The 17,524-nt window shown below is 56.2% G+C and overlaps 1 protein-coding gene across 2 annotated transcripts in view; it reads right to left on the bottom strand.

Annotated features, from left to right (window-relative positions):
• Positions 1 to 489: 489 nt before the first annotated feature.
• RASSF5 (Ras association domain family member 5) overlaps positions 490 to 17,524 on the bottom strand; it is a 34,269-nt gene continuing 17,234 nt past the window's right edge. For both annotated transcript variants that reach the window (XM_075443029.1, XM_075443030.1), the window contains 4 exons: positions 6,965 to 7,078; positions 5,126 to 5,423; positions 4,655 to 4,770; positions 490 to 3,471 (listed from right to left, as the gene is read on the bottom strand). In XM_075443029.1, the coding sequence (XP_075299144.1) occupies positions 3,319 to 3,471; positions 4,655 to 4,770; positions 5,126 to 5,423; positions 6,965 to 7,078 (681 nt within the window). In that variant the 3' untranslated portion in view covers positions 490 to 3,318. The remainder of the gene's footprint in view (positions 3,472 to 4,654; positions 4,771 to 5,125; positions 5,424 to 6,964; positions 7,079 to 17,524) is intronic.

The raw sequence follows: 17,524 nt of genomic DNA, 5'->3' as shown, positions 1-17,524 counted from the left end.
CTGACAATGAACTCTAGTGGCTGGATTTTTATGGTTTATATTATTTTATATATACATACATTTTAGTGCATGACATTAACTGTAAAGTATCACAGGTAGACAGAGGTAGCAGTTCTGTCAAATCCAGCTGAAATATTACGAGAAGATTAATGGAATGGTTTGGTCAGGTTTCTCAGGGGTAGATGTTCTGTACCGCTTTAGCTGAAGCTTAAACACTAGGGTTAAGAAATTTAAATTCACTTCTAGGAAGGATTTCCGGATTTTCCCTTTAGACTCAATACAGGAACGTTCCATAGGAGGGCGCCAGAAAAAGAAGTTAAAGAAATTTCTTTAATTATTGACAGTTTTATTATCGTTGTCTTTTACACTGTCTGCATATGAACAAGTAGTTTCAGAACCTTCAAAAAAGCTGGAAGTGAGACATTTTTTAAAAATGCCATAGAATTACTAGAGAGTAGTAAAAATAAATTACAGCATTGCAAAAATGCATTTCACTTTGCCATAGAAGCTTTACTATTCCATTCTATACACATTAATTTACATGTTTTACAGTAGGCATGAAAAATAAATTCACACGAACTAGGCAAGACAATATACTAACCAAAGGCACTGCCAACAGTATTTTGCGCTTAAGAAAGGGGCCGATGAGCTTTGTCTAGGACAGACCTAACTGACTGTTGAGAATTTGAGTTTCAAGATCTACCAATTCATCAGATGCCCCGTGTCTTGGAAAACCAAAAGAAACAGCCCTCCCCTTGCAGGAGGTTTTCAGCAGCATTCACGGTAATTGCATAAGAAGCCATGCCTTCTACAAGATGTCAAAGACATGCTGGGTTCCAGGAGGGGAGAGGGAGACAGTCACCAAAACTGGTAGAAAATAACAAAGACAAAAAAGGAATCTTTACAACTTTTAGCCAGAAAGATAAGGGATTTAAGAACCAAGCATCCGGATCTTACTTCTCAGAACCAATGGCAGCTTTGACAGTGTTCTTTGACTGAACAGAAGTATTTATACAATGCTTTCAAGACTCAAAGCACTAGATAAATGTTATTTAAATTACTTCACAAGTGCATAGTGAAGTAATAAGTATTCTTGTAAATGGACAAGCAGCCCCAGCGCATGAGAATCGCTGCTCTATTTGGGCTGGTGCCGTGCTGTTAAAGGTCATCTGGGTGTAGAGTACAGTACAGGCAGGAGGCCGTCCCTGCACCACGTGCCAGAGGCCATAGCCCTGTTAGCAAACCCTTTCACACTACTGCCTACAACGTGAGCTGGAACGAAGCTTGCAGAACGTGGCATTTACACAAACCGAGGGGCTTTGATGCAGTTACTCTCTTACGGTTTATAAACAAACATACTCAGGTATAAATCTGGGGAGGAAAAAAAAGAAATATCGCAAGCAGTCCCCTTCAAGAAAAAAAACACAACAGTTCCTCGTCCCTTTACGGACAAAAGCAGCCTCATCACAACAGTACTTCAGGTAACGGGGGGACAGGGCTGACAAGGCTCTTGACAAAAGCCCCTTCCAACCTCCTCCTTAGCCCAAATGCAGAGTTTTCACACTTAAGGGAAAAAAAAAAAGGCACTGAGGTACATATTAAACTCTTCCACGCTGTCTCTGCGGTTACCAATAACCTGGTGCCCCCCTCCCTGCTTCGTGCAGGTGGGGCACGGCGGTCTGCAGCGTGCAGCAGGACACTTGTTCATCAAGCCAACGTGAAACCCTTTCCCCCGCGCCAGCTGAATCCCGCTCGCAGTCGCGTTCCGTTTTCACGCTTGGTTGCGGTGTCCTGTGCAAACCGAGGGAAGACTGAGCCTGGCAGCGTGCAGCGTGCTTGGCACAAAGCACCGAGAGTAAACACAGGGACCCTGCTCGCTCGGACTGGCACCCCTGGAGCCTTCCTCGCCCTTCAGCGGCCGCCGCACGGCAGCGAGACCAGCGGCGCTGGGTAAGGTTACGGCAGCCACTGACGCTCCAGCTCAAGGATTTATTTTTTTTTGAAGGATGCGCAGCGCACGCATCAGAGACAGCGGGAGCCCTGAGAGAGGGAGAGAGACTTCCTAGTGCCACGTAGGGAGCAAAACCTGGTGGTCTCCCTGGCCCTGCGGGCAGAGTACCGACCGCGAGCGGGAAGGAGGGATGGAGGAGAGGACACGACACGCACGGCGTGGCACAGGCAGGAGGGGTGGGAGGGCAGTGCAAGGGGGGCTGAGCAGGAGGAAGCAGGGTGCGGGAGCGCGGCGGGGGGAAAGCATCTGAGGCCAACGGTTCCCCAGCTCTTCCCGGTGCCCAGGCTCGCCCACACAGGCAGCCTGTGCTCTGGGTGCCACATCCACATCACCCTGGTCCGAGCTCCCCTCCCTCCGTGCCAGACCTGTTCGTAGCTCAAAATCAGTTTGATTTGTGAGAGGAGGTTTTGCGCTTTCCTGGGTTAGTCTGTTGGAGAGGTATTGCTAAACGTTTGGTATCGAACCATCAGCCCACGCCCCATCCAGCATCTTTACACTTTTCAAACAGAATTTGTTAAAGCACAGGTCCCAGTTCCCACAGCACAGAAAACCCGTAGAATGCTCCCTAGCTCAGCTAAGCATCAGGGGTATTTGCTGTAATTCACATCTGTTTTCAAAACTGGACGTTAATTAGAATCAAAATGGATGCCTTTTCCTGGAATTAACATTAGCAAGTTTCAGTAACACTTGCTAACAGACTGTTTGGGTGCTGCAGCTGCCTTGGTGTCACAACTTGACATTTCCCTGGCTGCCTTAGCCCTCAACAAGTCCGTCCGGCGCTGGCTGCAGCTGCAACACCCACGTGGTTTGGTGCAACCACCTCCTCCGCTTTATCCGCTGCTTCCTGCGCTCTACTTACGAAACGAGAACGGAGCCACGTGGGCACACGCCGCGAGCCGCAGCACCTCCGAGCAAGAGCAAGCGGGTTGCTGGGAGGAGCGCGAGCAGCAAGCGTTGCCCTGCTCGAAGCATCGGCCAGGAGATGTTCCTGCTGGGTTTGGCACCAAGCGTCTTCCGCGAAGCTGCTCCGTCGGATGGCACGGCTGGAAAGCGAACCAGGAGCTGGGTTTGGTTTGTTGAAGGCCACAGTTTTGAAACAGGCTTCCCGTTCTTTGACTGGCTCTGGTCCTGGGATGAGAGGTTTCAGAAGCAGAAAATGGCTGTAAGGTCATTTTATGGGTGCTGAGAGCCGGTCCTTAATGGAGGGATGAAGAGGGAGAGTGACCACTATAAGGTGTCCTGAGAAGTGTCTTTTCATTTTAAAAATAATATCTAGCTTAGTCTGATGCCCAGTACCTCCCGAAGGGTTATCCAGGCTTGCCTCTGGCTTCTTTCAAGGTCTGTTGCAGTCTCTGTTTGAACTTCTCGTACTTCCTTTGCACTTGCTGAATTTTGTCCTTTTCTTCTTTGTCCAGTATCATCAAGAAGTTCTGTAGCTCTGGGATGGAGAATGCATCCCACTGCAAAAACAGCAGACACAGAGGGAAAGTAAGCACACACCATTCACCTTATTGCTTTTGTGGGTTTTTTTTTCCCCCCTGAATCTGTAAAGAGGAACAATAAATGACATTTAAACATGTACCTCATCTCCAGGTAGCTTAATCTCACAGTGTCACGTTGTGAGAGATGGGATAACGAGCTACAGCATAAAGGACCATCCCAGTCCTGAGCCCCTGAGACTGCGGATTTAATAGAAATCATCTTTACCCGGGTGAATTAAAGCTCCCACTGCAAGAGAAGACACAGCTTCCCAGGGAATTTTAATATTTCTGGGAGTAATTGCTGTAGCATTCGCCTGCGCTTCTTGTTCCGAAGGGGGAGCGAGGTGCCGGCAGGATCCAGGGCTCTATTTTATTGCGGAGTTACCGAAGCCGTGTGAGCTCCAGCAGAGCTCTTGGCACGGGGCACCAGCAGCCCGACGCTGTCGTAGGTGGCAGCCGCAGCAGCAGGCCACAGCCTGACGACCGCCGTCGCTTACTGATGCTGCCTCGCGTCTGCTCAGCACCGCCGCGGGACGCCGGCATGCCCGTACCCACCGCAGTCCCGCTCCTCCGGCACGGCACGGCGCGTCCCGAGCCAGCCCGCGGCACGGAGCCGCTGCCGGCGCGGCAGGCAGAGTCCCACCGGACGCGGCAGCTCCCGACATTTGCCTTCATTGCGGTGGGGAGCGTGACTGCAACCAAAAACTGACTGCAAATTTATTACCCGAGTGTTCCTGGCTTCAGCTTAAATTAGTGGATTACTTGTAAGAGCGGTTAGGTAATCTAATTATTGAGGATTAACTCTGGGAGGGCGTTGCTTGGTTCTGTACACAGATTATGGGCTGCCGTCGAAACTGGCCTCGGCATTTTCACAGCTCGAGTTTAATTTTTTTTTTAAAATCAACATAACTTTGGAGCAATAAATTACATAAATATTTTTTTTTTTAAAAAGTAACATACAAGCAGTCCATTCAGTTGATAATTCAAATTTAGGGAATAACTGGTGTCACACTCTGTATTTTAGAAGGCAAACCCAGCCCCATCAGCGGGAGCAGCCTTGCTTGCGTGGCACCGCTTCAACCCGTGCTGCCTCTGCCCGCACCTCCCCGCCCCGCAACGCTCCGCGCTCACGTACAAACCGAGGGAAGGAGCCCCGACGTACCTCCACTTCCCCCGTCTCGTTCTCCTTCAGCACGAAACTGAGCAGGTCTGTGTCGGGGCCCGCCAGCAGCCGGAGGTACAGGGGGCACTCGGTGAGAGGCAGCTTCTGGAAGAGCACTGCAAGGGGACAGCAGACGTCCACGGTCAGCCCCGGGCTGCGGCAGGGCAGGGGACAGCCCGGGAGGTCAACCCGAGCGTGGAAAAGCGGTCGGTGCTGCTCAGGCTCGTAGTGGAAACGGCCGAGTCTCAATCAGAGATCCATAATGATCTCTATTTTCAGCCCCCTTCTGAAAACCAGTAATTCCCCATTAGCTCCAGCAGCATCACCTCTTGGTGGCGGTCAGGCCATTCATCCACCTGACAGACCCCACCGAGTCCCAGATGAACGCTTTGGTGATGTTTCTGCCACACAAAACAGTAACCAGACCGAGCAGCCACGAGGAAGCTGCTGGGTCCGAGGCCATGAACTCACCTTGGCCATCTTTCCGCATCTCCTTGAAAAGTGCAAACTTCTGCGGATTATCCACCACCATGAACTTCTTCAGGAGCCCCTGGATCACCTCGCTGACCGTCGTCGTGCTGCTGATGTGGAGCTGCTTGATGGCATCCAGCGGCAAGTAGAACGAGGTTCTCTTGTCCGTCATGTCGGCCAGGTTCACCTCCTTGAGGGCATCGTAGATGGACTGCGGCCGGATCCCTGCCGGAACCGTCACGGGGCGGCGCAGCTTCAGATGCACTTTAATGAACCCTGTGTAGGTCCCATCATCGTTCTAAAGTAAAGAAGAGGGGGGTCAGGCTCCAGGGAGCCTCTCCAGTCCTTCCCCGTGCTAGGAGGGGCCTTCTGGTCTACAGCACTGCAGCCCGTGGGGGGACTGCAGGACTTTCCACCCCTCGGTACTGCCAGGAGTTTGAGGGGTTCTTATTAATCATGTATAGAGTAACCAGTAATTTTGGGTTAGTCACTATTGATTTTCTCCTGCTCCTTCCACTCGGCAATGACTCATCCCTTCCTCGCGTCTGTGCAACCTTGTCGTATTTAAAACCAACCCTGCTACAAGTCAGTTATGGAAACCATTACATGGAATTTGTAGTTGCACTCAAGTGAGGGTTTGAAACCTCTAGGAAGGTCTCTACCCTCACGTTCAGCAGGATCTCCCGACCGTATTCCTCATTTTTTATTCCCTGCTCATGGGATTCTCACATCTCCATGCAATACGTCATCATTCACGCTCAGCCTGGCTCACGACAGGTCCCTCACCCTACCTCAGCAATGTGAAAATGCAGAAATCCAGAAAAACGTCTGGCTCTGTGCAGTCCACCCGTGGGTGCCAGGCAGGAACAAGCCAAGGGACCCACCTTGGGTGGTGGGAGCCCGTGGTCCTGCCGAAGGGCCACCGCCAGCAGCTGAGCCCGGCCAGTCCCAGGACTGTACTGAGCCCCAAGACTCTACTTTTGCTAAGCTTCAAAGTACCTCGAGTAAACTTTTGGGTCCCGAATGAGTCCTACAAGTCAAGGGGTGACAAAAATCAGTGGGCGAGACATTCCAGCAGAAGCTGCTGCGCAGCCTTCGCAAAGGAAACTGTCGTAAGATCTACTATTTTAAATAAATACCAGGTTTATTTTCAGATGTTAGCAAGCACCAGGAAGTTAAATAGCTGCTGTTCTTGGAAGTTCTACAATCTAATTATTTTACTCCTTAAGTAGCTTCTCCCCTGCCCTCCCCCGTAAGAACCTGTGAAGTTTGTACCTTTGTGGTACTCGTTTGTAAAAGAGATTATTTCCTTGTCTTCTCAGCACATACCATCAAGGCTTTACTTACAGGTGGTGACGAGGAAGTTTGCAATCAAAGCTTCACAATATCAGGCATCTACTGCGGTTCTTAGACCGCTGCTTAAGCGAGCCTGGCAGCGGAGAGGAGAAAAGCACCTCTTTTCTAGAAAGGCTTTGTGCTTCTAAACCCACTTTGTGCTTCGAAATCCTCTCTGCGACGGCTGCTGAGCTGCAGTGCCGCAGCCTGCGTTTTGCTGGGACCCACCCAGCGCGGGCTCGTCCGTCTGCGGCAAAGCCACGCGCTGTGCCAGCGCTGCCCGGGAGGAGGGACGCGGGGAGAGCTGCTCCCCAGCGCCGGTGACTACCGCTAAGGAAACCCAGGCAGGACAGGGCAGGAGAAAAAGGAGATCAGGGAAGGCAGACAAGGACATCTCCACAGCCCCAAGCCCTCTCGCCTTGGAGATGCCTTCCCACAGCCTGGCTCCATTCACAGCCCAGAGACACCAGCAGCAGTGTTAGGTAAAAGGCACCCAGTACATACCAGCTTCATCAGCAGGCAGTTTGTAACTTTTGCGTTGTATTTTTCTATTTTCTGTTTGATCTCCTGGATGGTCAGAGGCTTGGGTTTTTCTTCTTCTGCCGTTTGGGTTACATTCTGAAATCAGAAGAGACAGGCTTTAGCTGTTTCATGTCTCATGTAACACTGCAGCGGTTCAGCTCTGCTTTTGCTGGGAAACGCAGGAGCCAGGAGGCCACGCAGGTCCTGAGCTCACACTAGCGGTGACGGCAGGGGTGGAGATGGTCCCCGGGGCCAAGAGGCTGAATGTGCAGGATGCCACGTCCCTGCCCCAAGCCCCCTCTGTGCACCAGTAACAGGCCGGGGAGGGTAACACAAACCCCACCAGTCAGTGGGACACTGAGGCACGGAGCAGTAAAGACATCCCAGTACAAACCAGGGCAGAGAATCCACCTTCTCAAACCCGCTGTCAGGAAAAGAGCCACCTGCACCTGCCGAGCGTTTCTTTGCTTCTTGCAAGGCAATTGAAAAAAAATCACATCCTATTTCAAGCGTTCACGGCTCTGCCCACCCGAGCCAGGCACCCTCTGAAGAACCCGGGGTGCTCCTCAGCCAGCTCCCAGCAGGTTCGCTCCGGCAGAACCTGAAGTTCAATCTCCGCTGGGTTACTCCTCCTCAGCTTTGGAAATTATAGCTCAGAGCAGTCAAATCCCACAGGCAGCAAGCCAGCTGCAAGACTAATAAACCAGTCTCTGCAAACCCAGTCAGGGCACCCCAGCCCGTGCCAGAAACCGGTCAGCGTCTGCCCGTGCGTGGGCTCACCAGGAGGACGACGGCTGCTGCTGCTCGCCCCAGGTTTGGGGAATTTCCTCTTGGGAGGCAAAGCGACGGATTCGGCGCTTGGGTGGGCTTTACCTGCAGGTCACACATGGAAACGTCGCTAACGAATAACTGGCAAACACGATGCCGTCGCAGAGAGGCAGCTTGTGGGGGCTCCCCAAATGCAACCCGGGGTTCGGGGTGTTTAAGCAGGAAGGCAACGGAGGGGTCTGCAGAGCCCAGCGCTGGCGGGCTGAGCCGGCTCGGGGCCGGGGGCCGAGGCCAGGGCAGGAGGATGCTGTGTGGGGTCAGAGCAGGACCACGGTGCCATCTGAAAGTGGAAAGTGAGGTCCTTGCTGCAGAAGCGGGCCAGATCCCGCACCTCTGGGGCACACCGGCGGAAAGCACGCACACTGCCACCGAGCCCTGCCTGCCCCAGGGAGACATCTCCGGCCACGCAGCCTCCCCGCTCCCGGCCTCGAAGGCAGGCAAGCCAGGCTCGGGGGATGCCGGCCACCCTCTGCAGGGACACACAAGGCAGGGAGAAGGCAAGAACAGCGTCAGGGGAGCCGGGAGGAAGGCTCTGACGAGGCACCAGGAACACACAGTCGCAGATGGTTTTCTGCAGAGATGAGGGCTTGTAGCAGCCTCGAGCGAGAGCCGAGCCACGCTCCCACCTCCCATCTGCCCGAGCTGGGCGAAGGCCCACCGACACCCTGGAATGAAATGTCAGGATGCGATCCTCCACCACCGCGCCCGGCGTGACAGCAGAGCCCAGACGGGAGCACGAGAACCCGCGAGCTCTTTTCCAAAAACCTGCTCGAAGGCAGGAAGGGACACGCCGGCAAACATGGGCAAGGATTTTGCCCCCGGTGCTTTGCCTGCACCACACAGGGGAAGTAAAAAGGGGAGAGAAACACAGAGCCCAAAGCTGAAGCCACCGAGCCATGGCCAGACAGGCAGCCAAGTGCTTCCAGAGACATCCCCCGGCATCTCACCCCCATCCCCTGGGGCTGCGACACCGAGCCCGAAGCAGCTACGCAGGACAGAAGCACCCGCTCCCCTCCAGCATCCATCTAGAAGAGTCTGCTGCAGAGTTAATGGCTCCCTCTAACACTGAGATGGAAGCAAGGACTTGTGTGGCCCCGAAGTAAACTCAAATTCACAAGCAAGCTAAGTAAATCTGTTTAAAAAAATGAAACTCGGGGAGCTAAACTGACCCAGGAGTTCCCCAGCTGCAGGGTAAAGCCCAGCAGCCCCCTTTGGGTCTCCTCGTGGGAAATGAGGGACCATGAGGGTGGTGAAACCCTGGCCCAGGCTGCCCAGAGAAGCTGTGGCTGCCCCCTCCCTGGCAGGGTTCAAGGCCAGGTTGGATGGAGCTCTGAGCAACCTGGGCTGGTGGAAGACGTCCCTGCTCATGGCAGGGGGTTTGGAGCCAGATGACCTTTAAGGTCCCTTCCAACCCAACCCATTCCATGATTCTAAATCACCCGGGCTGTGCCGACTGCCCCACAGGTCTCTGCGGCAGCCTGCGAGGACACACGGCCGAGCAGCGTCCCGCAGCTGAACCCCTGCCCTGAGCACGTCTCCAGCCCAGGGACGCCGACCACGTCAGACCACGGTGCCAGATGCCAACCAGCAGCAAAGACCTGCAGCCTGCAGCACTGCGTGCGGTTGGTTTCTCCGCATGATTGCTCAGCTCTTCAGCTGCTGCCTCCGTGGACGTGGGTCCAACAGCAGCATTCACGAAGCCTCGATGACTTTATGGCCACAAGACCGCTGGGAACTCCCTACGTGAGGCTCATCTTGTGCTTCAGGGTCTGACGCCGCGTCAGCCCGGGTGACCCAAAGCCCTTCAGCAGAGGGGCTTTCCACCCAGCCAGGAGAGCAGGTCCCCTCCCAGGCACAGCCTTCAGCATCCCAGCCCCAGGGCTGCTGCAAACCCGCCCGCGCGTGCCTCGGGCTGCGCTCGGCGGTCAGGATTGCGCAGCGCAGTGCTCCGCCGCCGTTCCACGCGTTTTGCCAGCGCTGCCTGCAACCACGAGCAGCGCGGCCGTGCTTTACGTCGGCTTGCTCAGAGTTCGCGTTAGCGGAGAGCAGCAAGCGCGAAGGGATGTGATGTCAAGGCCGGTACAGAACAAAACCTGTAACCTCCAAGAAGGAAAAAAGAAAAAGAAGTGACTTTGGGAGCAAAGCCCGTGTCCTCCCAGGCAGCCCCACAGCACAGGAGAGCAGGATGCAGCAAGCTGTAAACAAGCCAGTCTTGCTCCAGGCTACCCACGATATTTCTTTTATGGGGAGAATCAAGCCCAGGACAAACCCAAATCCTGGTTGCAATCTGGCAAGACGGCTACCGTCCTGGGACTCCAGAGTCCTGAATTCATTCAAGCGATTCAAGTGAGATTTTGCAATTTCTACTTGAAACAGGCAAACCGTGTCAGAGCCCTCGAAGCTCAGGTCTGGAGCAGTAACCCAGAGGAAGAGCACCGACATTGTATTACGGTCTCCTCCTCGTTCAGCACCTTCAGAAAATAGAAGCAAAGCTTTCCTCAGGTACTCAAGAATTGCACATAAGCATCCAGTGATCACAGGGGCACTTTCAGCTCCCGCTTGCCGAAGTCCTCAGGCACACGCCTGGCTGCAGTCCATCGACTGCAACAGGTCTTACGCGGCCGCACGTAGGTGCTGGGCTGGCGTGGGAGTCTTCACAAATAAAGTCAAGGGTAGGGACTTTCAGAACTAGCACTGGGGAAAGGGAAAAAAAATGAAAAACAACGAAAAACTTCCCTTTAAGTTAAGGGAAGAGGTGCACTTCGAAACCCTCCACTTCCTCACCTCGCCTGTATCACAGCGTTGGAGACGGGCACAGCCGTGCTGCCGCCCACCACGGCCAGATTCCAGCCCCGAGCGCCGGAGACCCCCAGGACCATCCCCTCCCGCACCCAAGGAGCCTTGTAGCTGCGGGGCAGAGCTGCAGCGGCGAGGCACGCCGTGCACGCATGCCACGCGTCACCCGTGGCACCAAGGCAGACCAGCACCCACCCAGACCCCCACCGCACAGGCAAACAGAGCCGCTCGGTCTGTCCCTGTCACTGCGATTTGCTGCTCCACCGTGGGGTGAATCCATCCCCTCTTCTGAGGTCTCCAGCTGAGGAAAACCGTGCGTGCCAGCAATGAAGAGCTTTCGGAGCAGCTCGCGCGCTGATGCCGGCCGGTTTCCATGGAGGACGCACGGCGCACCCTGGACTGCGGGAGCCTGGGGTTTTGCAGCAGGCACAAGGCAGACGCTCATCGTCACGCTCCGAGGAACCCAGATCACTCGCAGGGCTGGGAAGCCTGGCTCAGGAGCACGGCGCTGGTGGCACTGCGTCACATGTTTCGCACCGTGTCCCCGCGCACCTTCATCGACAACCGGCTGCCCCCCTGCCTTCCCCGCGCGCGTGTCTGCACGGCACGGCCATGCCTGCGGGTTTCTCTGCTTGCTCGGCCCCCCGACCCCCCCAGTCCTCGCAAAACCCTCGCGCTCCTCCGGCCGGGCACAGGGTCGGCCTCAGAGTCTCCCCAAATCACTGCCTTCCTCTGCCTGTCCCGCAGCTTCTTGATGCTCAGACCCTGGTCTGGGAAAACACATTAGGAAAGCAGCGCTGCCCGTAATTTATTAATTTACCACGCCTGTTTGCTTCGATGAACCCAAACAGAAGCCAAAGCATCCACTGACCCCAGGATCCGTTGCCCGCACACCAGCACCCGCTGCTCAGCCAGCGCGGCCAAGCCCCGAGCGCAGCAAGCACCTCGCCTGCGGCTGGAAGAGCGAACCGACGCCAGGATTGCCCCATGGAAATGGGATTTCCGTCCTGGACCATCGGCTCTGACAACATACAGGACTGTGCGGCCACAGCTATGGCTAACAGGCTGTTCCTGCGATCGAAAAAGAAACCCTGCATTACGACAATTTGACAAATACCGGTTTGAACAGCCACGTTATGTTCTGTTAGGGTCGTTTTACAAGTCATCTTGCACCAGTGTGGAATTAATTTGCTTTTACTGAGCTCCCAGTGCCAGATGGTTTAACTGTTTCACTGCAGCACAATTTCAGGTGTGCAGAGCGTGACCGACCTGGGCTGGAGCACAAGGCCAGCAGCCCTGCGCGGGGCTCCCAGCTCCGCCAGCAGCCGCGACCCGGCCGTGGATCGAACGATTCGTCTCGGGAGCAGCAGGCTGAGCGCACGGCATCAAGCAGCATGGGACGCCCAAGCCCCTCATCTCCTACAGTCAAAAACCAACCTAAAAGTTGCCACTTCCACAGTACCAACATCTACATGGGCTTGAAACGTAGCTAGGCCAGTTCTTGCAGCTGCTTGGATTTTAAAAGGAAAGCTGCAAGGTGTTATGAGAGTCAGCTGGACCAATACTGCAACAAAACACCGCCAGCATTGCAAAAGAGCTCTGCACTCCCACCCCAGGGACAGCACAGGAGCGATCCTACGGCACCAGCCTCCGCCAGCTCACCTTCCTCCTACGCTCCCAGACTCGAGGGAAAGACAATTTTAAGAATCTCCTTCTATGCAGCAATCCCACCACGGGGCTGACGAGCACAGCGCGGACGACAGCGCCCGGGCGAAACCCAAGGGACACGCTCCGTCCACAGCCGAGCAACGGGCACGGCCAACGCACAGCCGAGCTGGTGTCCCCCAGGACCCAGCGCGGTGCCGGCCCGGCTCCGGCAGCTGTTGGGGTCCCACAGGGCTCCCCCAGCCCTAAAAGGGTACTGAGGCTCCAAGGGCTCACCCCTTCACCTCGTCTTGCTGTCCATGGCAATGATGCTCTTTGGAGAGAGTCCAGCAGAGGGCTGCGAGGATGATGAGGGGACTGGAGCATCTCTCCTACAAGGAGAGGCTGAGGGAGCTGGGCTTGTTCAGCCTGGAGAAGAGAAGGCTGAGAGGGGACCTTAGAAATGCCTCTAAATATCTGCAGGGTGGAGGTCAGGAGGACAGGGCCAGACTCTTTCCAGTGGTGCCCAGCGACAGGACAAGGGGCAACGGGCACAAACTGAAGCAGAGGAAGCTCCAGCTGAAGATGAGGAAGAACTTCTTCCCCCTGAGGGTGACGGAGCCCTGGCCCAGGCTGCCCAGGGAGGCTGTGGAGTCTCCTTCTCTGGAGATATTCCAGCCCCGCCTGGCCGCGGTGCTGTGCAGCCTGCTCTGGGTGACCCTGCTTGGGCAGGGGGTTGGACTGGGTGACCCACAGAGGGCCCTGCCAACCCCTACCATGCTGGGATTCTGTATGCTCAGACATGGCCACGCCACAAGCCCCCAGCAGCGACCACACCATCCCCAGCCCCCTGCAGACCCCACAGTCAGACCCTGCTTTTCTGTTTTACAGCCCGTAAAACACAGCCTCGGAGCAACCCGCCAGCAAGCAGGACCCGAAGCGGCCCAGCAGCACCAGTACCGCTGCCGGGGGAGCCCTGGGGAGAGAAATGCTGCTCCTTCCGCCGCCTACGATTAGATCAGCTACTTCTTGCTCTACACGAATCTACCCGGGCCTCCGGTTTTGCAAAGCTTCTGGTGCAGAATATGCAATTCTGGCTGAAGGCAGAAAAACAGAAGCTATTAACCATAAACCGTTGCCACATTTCCTGTTGTACCGGGACAGGATGAAACGAGCTGTTCACAAAACAACAGCTCGGTACCTCCGCCTGCGCCTCAGCCCTGGCAGCCCCTGCCCGACCCGCGGCTCTCCCGGCTGGAAACCGGGGAAGGGCAATGCCAGCCCCCCGCAGGGATGCGCGCCAGCCCGCAAAACCAGCACGTTCCCCCCGCCTCCATCGCGCCAGCGTCACGTGAACTGGGAGGAAAGCGCTGGCGAGACTGGAGCTGCCGGGGCGCTTCCACTCCCACCCTGTTAAAACCTGATGCAGAACATCGCCTGGCCACGGACGCCAGTTCAACCATCACTGCCAGCTTGCTGGCATCACCTAAATTCAGCAGGTGAGGGGTTTACCACCCCCGGTGACACCAGCCTGCAGACACCGGCACCCACGGGACGAAGCCCGGCCACGCAGCCGGTGGCCTGGGGCACCCGCAGCGGCACGGCAAGGTGAGCCTGCCCGCGTCCTCGCCCTGCCCATCACAGCCCGCTGCAAAGGGGCTCCCCTCCCGCAGCCCGCGTTATCTCACGACTGTAAGAAACAGCAATCCTAAGGGAGGACCCGAGCCTCGTCTGGCTCCCGGGGTAATGCTCGGCCGGACAAAGGCTGCCCAGAAGAAGCGCCCGGGACGCACAATGCCCATCGCCCGGGGCTGCGGCAGCCGCGGTCCCAGCACGTTGGCCACGCCGTCCTCCTCTTTGCAACCCACCACTCATCTAATGAGCCGTGAGCTTGTGACAGGCTCTTACCGGGGAGGTAAAAACCCCGTGGGCCATCACGATTATGGTGACCTACTCTCAGAGGAGCTACTCCAAGCCAAGAAAGGCAACGATGAAGCCTCCGTGACAGATTTTTCTATTTATCGGTTTGTAAGGATGCCAGGAGAGACGCGCTCCACGTCCAGCTGAAGAGCATCCCTTCTACAGCTTCTCACCTTGCAGAAGTCAAGCCCCAACTTAAAAACCTTTTTAAAGCAAGCAAAGGCAGCAGCTCCGCTCCACGCCAGACCTCTCCGCTGGGAATAACAGCTCCAGGAGGGACCCGGGAGCTTTCCAATATCGCAGAGGGGATGGTGCCCTCTCCTCACAGCTCCCCATCCCACCGCAGCCCCAGTTGGCACCAGGGAGCCAGCGCGTGGTTTCATGGACTGTAGGTTTGCTAACCATAAAACCAGACGTGGGAAGGCACCGGAGGCAGAAAGGCTGAGCGTGCACTGCCAGGGGACACTTCTTGGAGCAAGGGCCGCTTCCCGCAGCCACCAGCCAGCCTCAGAGACACCAGCCCTGCTCCCTCGCCCCCAGCCAACTTTCCTCACCAGCTATTTAGTCAATGAGTTTGAACAGCAGAACGGTGGAGACGGATTTGGCCCAACACCACCACATTCTTGGCAACGACCGTCTCATCTAGAGGCAGGAGTGGCCAAGTCCTCCCTGGTGTGCTCGGGCACAGGTCCATCGCCATCTACATCAGCAACGCCGTGACAATTTGCATTCCTGAAAACGCAACCCAAGCTCTCCCTTTGGCTCCTATGTTCTGACTGCAAGAGTATTTCCAGGACCTCTTCTGAAGGGATTTTACGCCTCAGGGCATCAATCCCCAATTCTTCTGCTTATTAAGGAAAGATTTGTCTTAAAACATCAGAAAACAAAGCCTGGAGAAGCGTGTCTGAGTTCTGCTGGCTGTGGAGCTGTGGCTCAGAGGAGCATCACCAGCTCACGCCCTGTGACCACCATCACCCGGCAGCACGGGCGACTGGAGAGAAATGGGAACGCTTCAATTCTGAGCCAGAAACCTGAGAACCAGCAGCTCAGCACTGGAAATCCAGCTGCAGCAGGGAGCAGTGGGGTCGGGGCAGCTCCGCACAGCCCGATCCCAGTCCCCAGAGAGCTGGGACACCTCCGCTCTCGCACAGCTCTCCATCACTGCCAAACACCCAACGCGCTCCCGTGGTTCGCAGCACTGCGTGGGGAAAGGATCGACTGCTCGAGACCGACGGGTGTGGGGGGGGGAAAGAATCATACAATAGATTTAAAAAAAATAAACACATATTTCCCTCCCTTTGGGAAGGTCAAACGAGACGCTGTGGTGTACTTTGGGGTTCAGAGGGAAAGGGAAACGACAGGAGAGCAGCGCATCTCTAGAGCAGCAGAGAAGGAGCATTGCTGCATCTCAGAGAGGTTAGAGGCAAGCGAAGACGGGCTCAGTGTTTTGATTGCCATGGAGATTTCACTTAGAAACCGTTTCTCCTGCCACATCCCTGCTCAGCAGCGAGAACTGAGCAGGTCCTCCCAGCAGGCTCCATCTCAGGGGGGTCTGGACTGGACGAGACCCCACGGTGCCCAACCAGAGACCAGCCTGCTGAGACCCCAGCCCGGATCAGGGAGGCTGGGTGGATCAGAGGGATCCACTGATCCTCAGGAGCAGGTATCTGGGAACTGATCGCAGCCTGGCAGGGCCAGGAGAAACCCCTTTCCCCCAGCAAAGGTTCCCCAGGGCCACCCCTGTGCCCCAGGCTGTGCCGGACCCCCTGCAGACCTGCCTCCCCCCTGGAAATCACCCCGTGCTCCCTTCAGAGGACAGAGACAAGGGACCAAGGAGAGGACCCTGCGCTGGTCCCTCGGCTCTGGCATCGCACCGTGCACTGCACCGGGCAGAGTGAGGCCCCTCTGCCCACCCAGCACGGCAGCGTCAGGCTGCTGGTTACCTGCAACCCACGAGCCAGCGCAGACGCTGCGCCCGACAACCGGCCAGTTCGGGGACTACAGGGATTCTCCGAGGCTGGATGGCATCTTGGAGATCTTGGGTTGCAAGGATCTCCAAGGATGTAGCCCCCGTCGCTGGCACCACCGCATGCTGCCGCCATGGAGGGCTCAAAGAGAGAGAAAAAACAGGTGCAGGGCCAAACCCACCACTGCGGGGTCCTCTGACTCTCGCCCGAGCCCCCTCCAGAGGCCTATCCCACGGTATCAGAGCATCCCACCGCAGACACCTCTGCAGCGTCCCAGCTCCCCTCCTCTGCCGCAGAGAAGGCTTCGCCCTGCCGGGTCACCCCAGCCCGCGTTGCTCGGGGACCCCTAACCCAGGAGCTGGTCCCATCATCCCCATCCCCGGATCCCACCCGGGGTGAAACGACATTCTGTCCCTCTTGTGTTTTCTATTCCTGGGCAGAAATTTGCCCCTTTCTCTCTCTAAGCCAGCTCTCCTGGCAGCCACTGATGCAGGACGCGAGGAGCAATTTTGCAGAGTTTTAAGCAACCACGCTTCAGGCAGAAGCCGCTGAAGAGTCATGAAAATGTCAAGTAATAGAGCTCCGGGGATGAGGTCACATCTGAGACCTAAAACGGTTCCTTGCTAATGAAGAGTGATTGCGCCGACGGCTCTGAAAATAAAAAGGAATGACAAAATTCCTAGAAAGTGGCTCTTCAGACTAAAACAGTTATTTCAATCAGAAAAATCGTTTCTCTAGTGATAGTGATCAAATTCCACTCTTCATTTTTTTTTTTTTAAAGTTGTGGGAGGCCTGTCTGCCTCCTCCTGCCCCACACACAGCACCTTTCCTCTGCAGAGATTGCTTCCTAGGTCGCTGCAGACATCCCTCCCCCCGCCATCCGTATTTAGCCCCTTCCTGCCCAGCGCAGGGCACGGCCACACTGCGCATCCCGGGCTCGGGAATTGTTCCCGGGCACCGAAGGGATTGCTCTTCCCAGATGCTCCCGGCAGGGTAACTCGCTTTCGGGTCCAGGATGACGGGGCTTTCGCACATGGCCGCAAGCAGGCATCGCGCTTGGTGGTGAAACGCCACGCGGCTGCCGCACGTAGCTCTTGCGGCAGCTGCGGCGGTGGAAGCGTTCCACGTTCAGTAACGTCGCCCAAGAGAAGTGAGGTGCCACGTAAAGAAGGGGGGACGGAGTGAAGCCAACCCCACGGGAGATGCGCACCGTGGGGCTGTGCCTGTCCCCCGTCCCTCTGCTTCGCTGGCTGCTCGCTGGCACACGCTCCCCTCACCGCCCTCCACCCGGCCTCACCAGCCCACCACCACCTCCTCCTCCTCCTCCTCACCACCACGCTCTGGGGCCAGGCTCCATCCAGAGCTGGGGTCCAGCCTCGCACTTCTG

This window comes from Opisthocomus hoazin, chromosome 25 (genome assembly GCF_030867145.1).
Source record: "Opisthocomus hoazin isolate bOpiHoa1 chromosome 25, bOpiHoa1.hap1, whole genome shotgun sequence".
NCBI lineage: Eukaryota > Metazoa > Chordata > Aves > Opisthocomiformes > Opisthocomidae > Opisthocomus > Opisthocomus hoazin.
The sequence above is the reverse complement of the archived record's forward strand: the minus strand, read 5'-3'. Positions and strand labels throughout refer to the sequence as shown.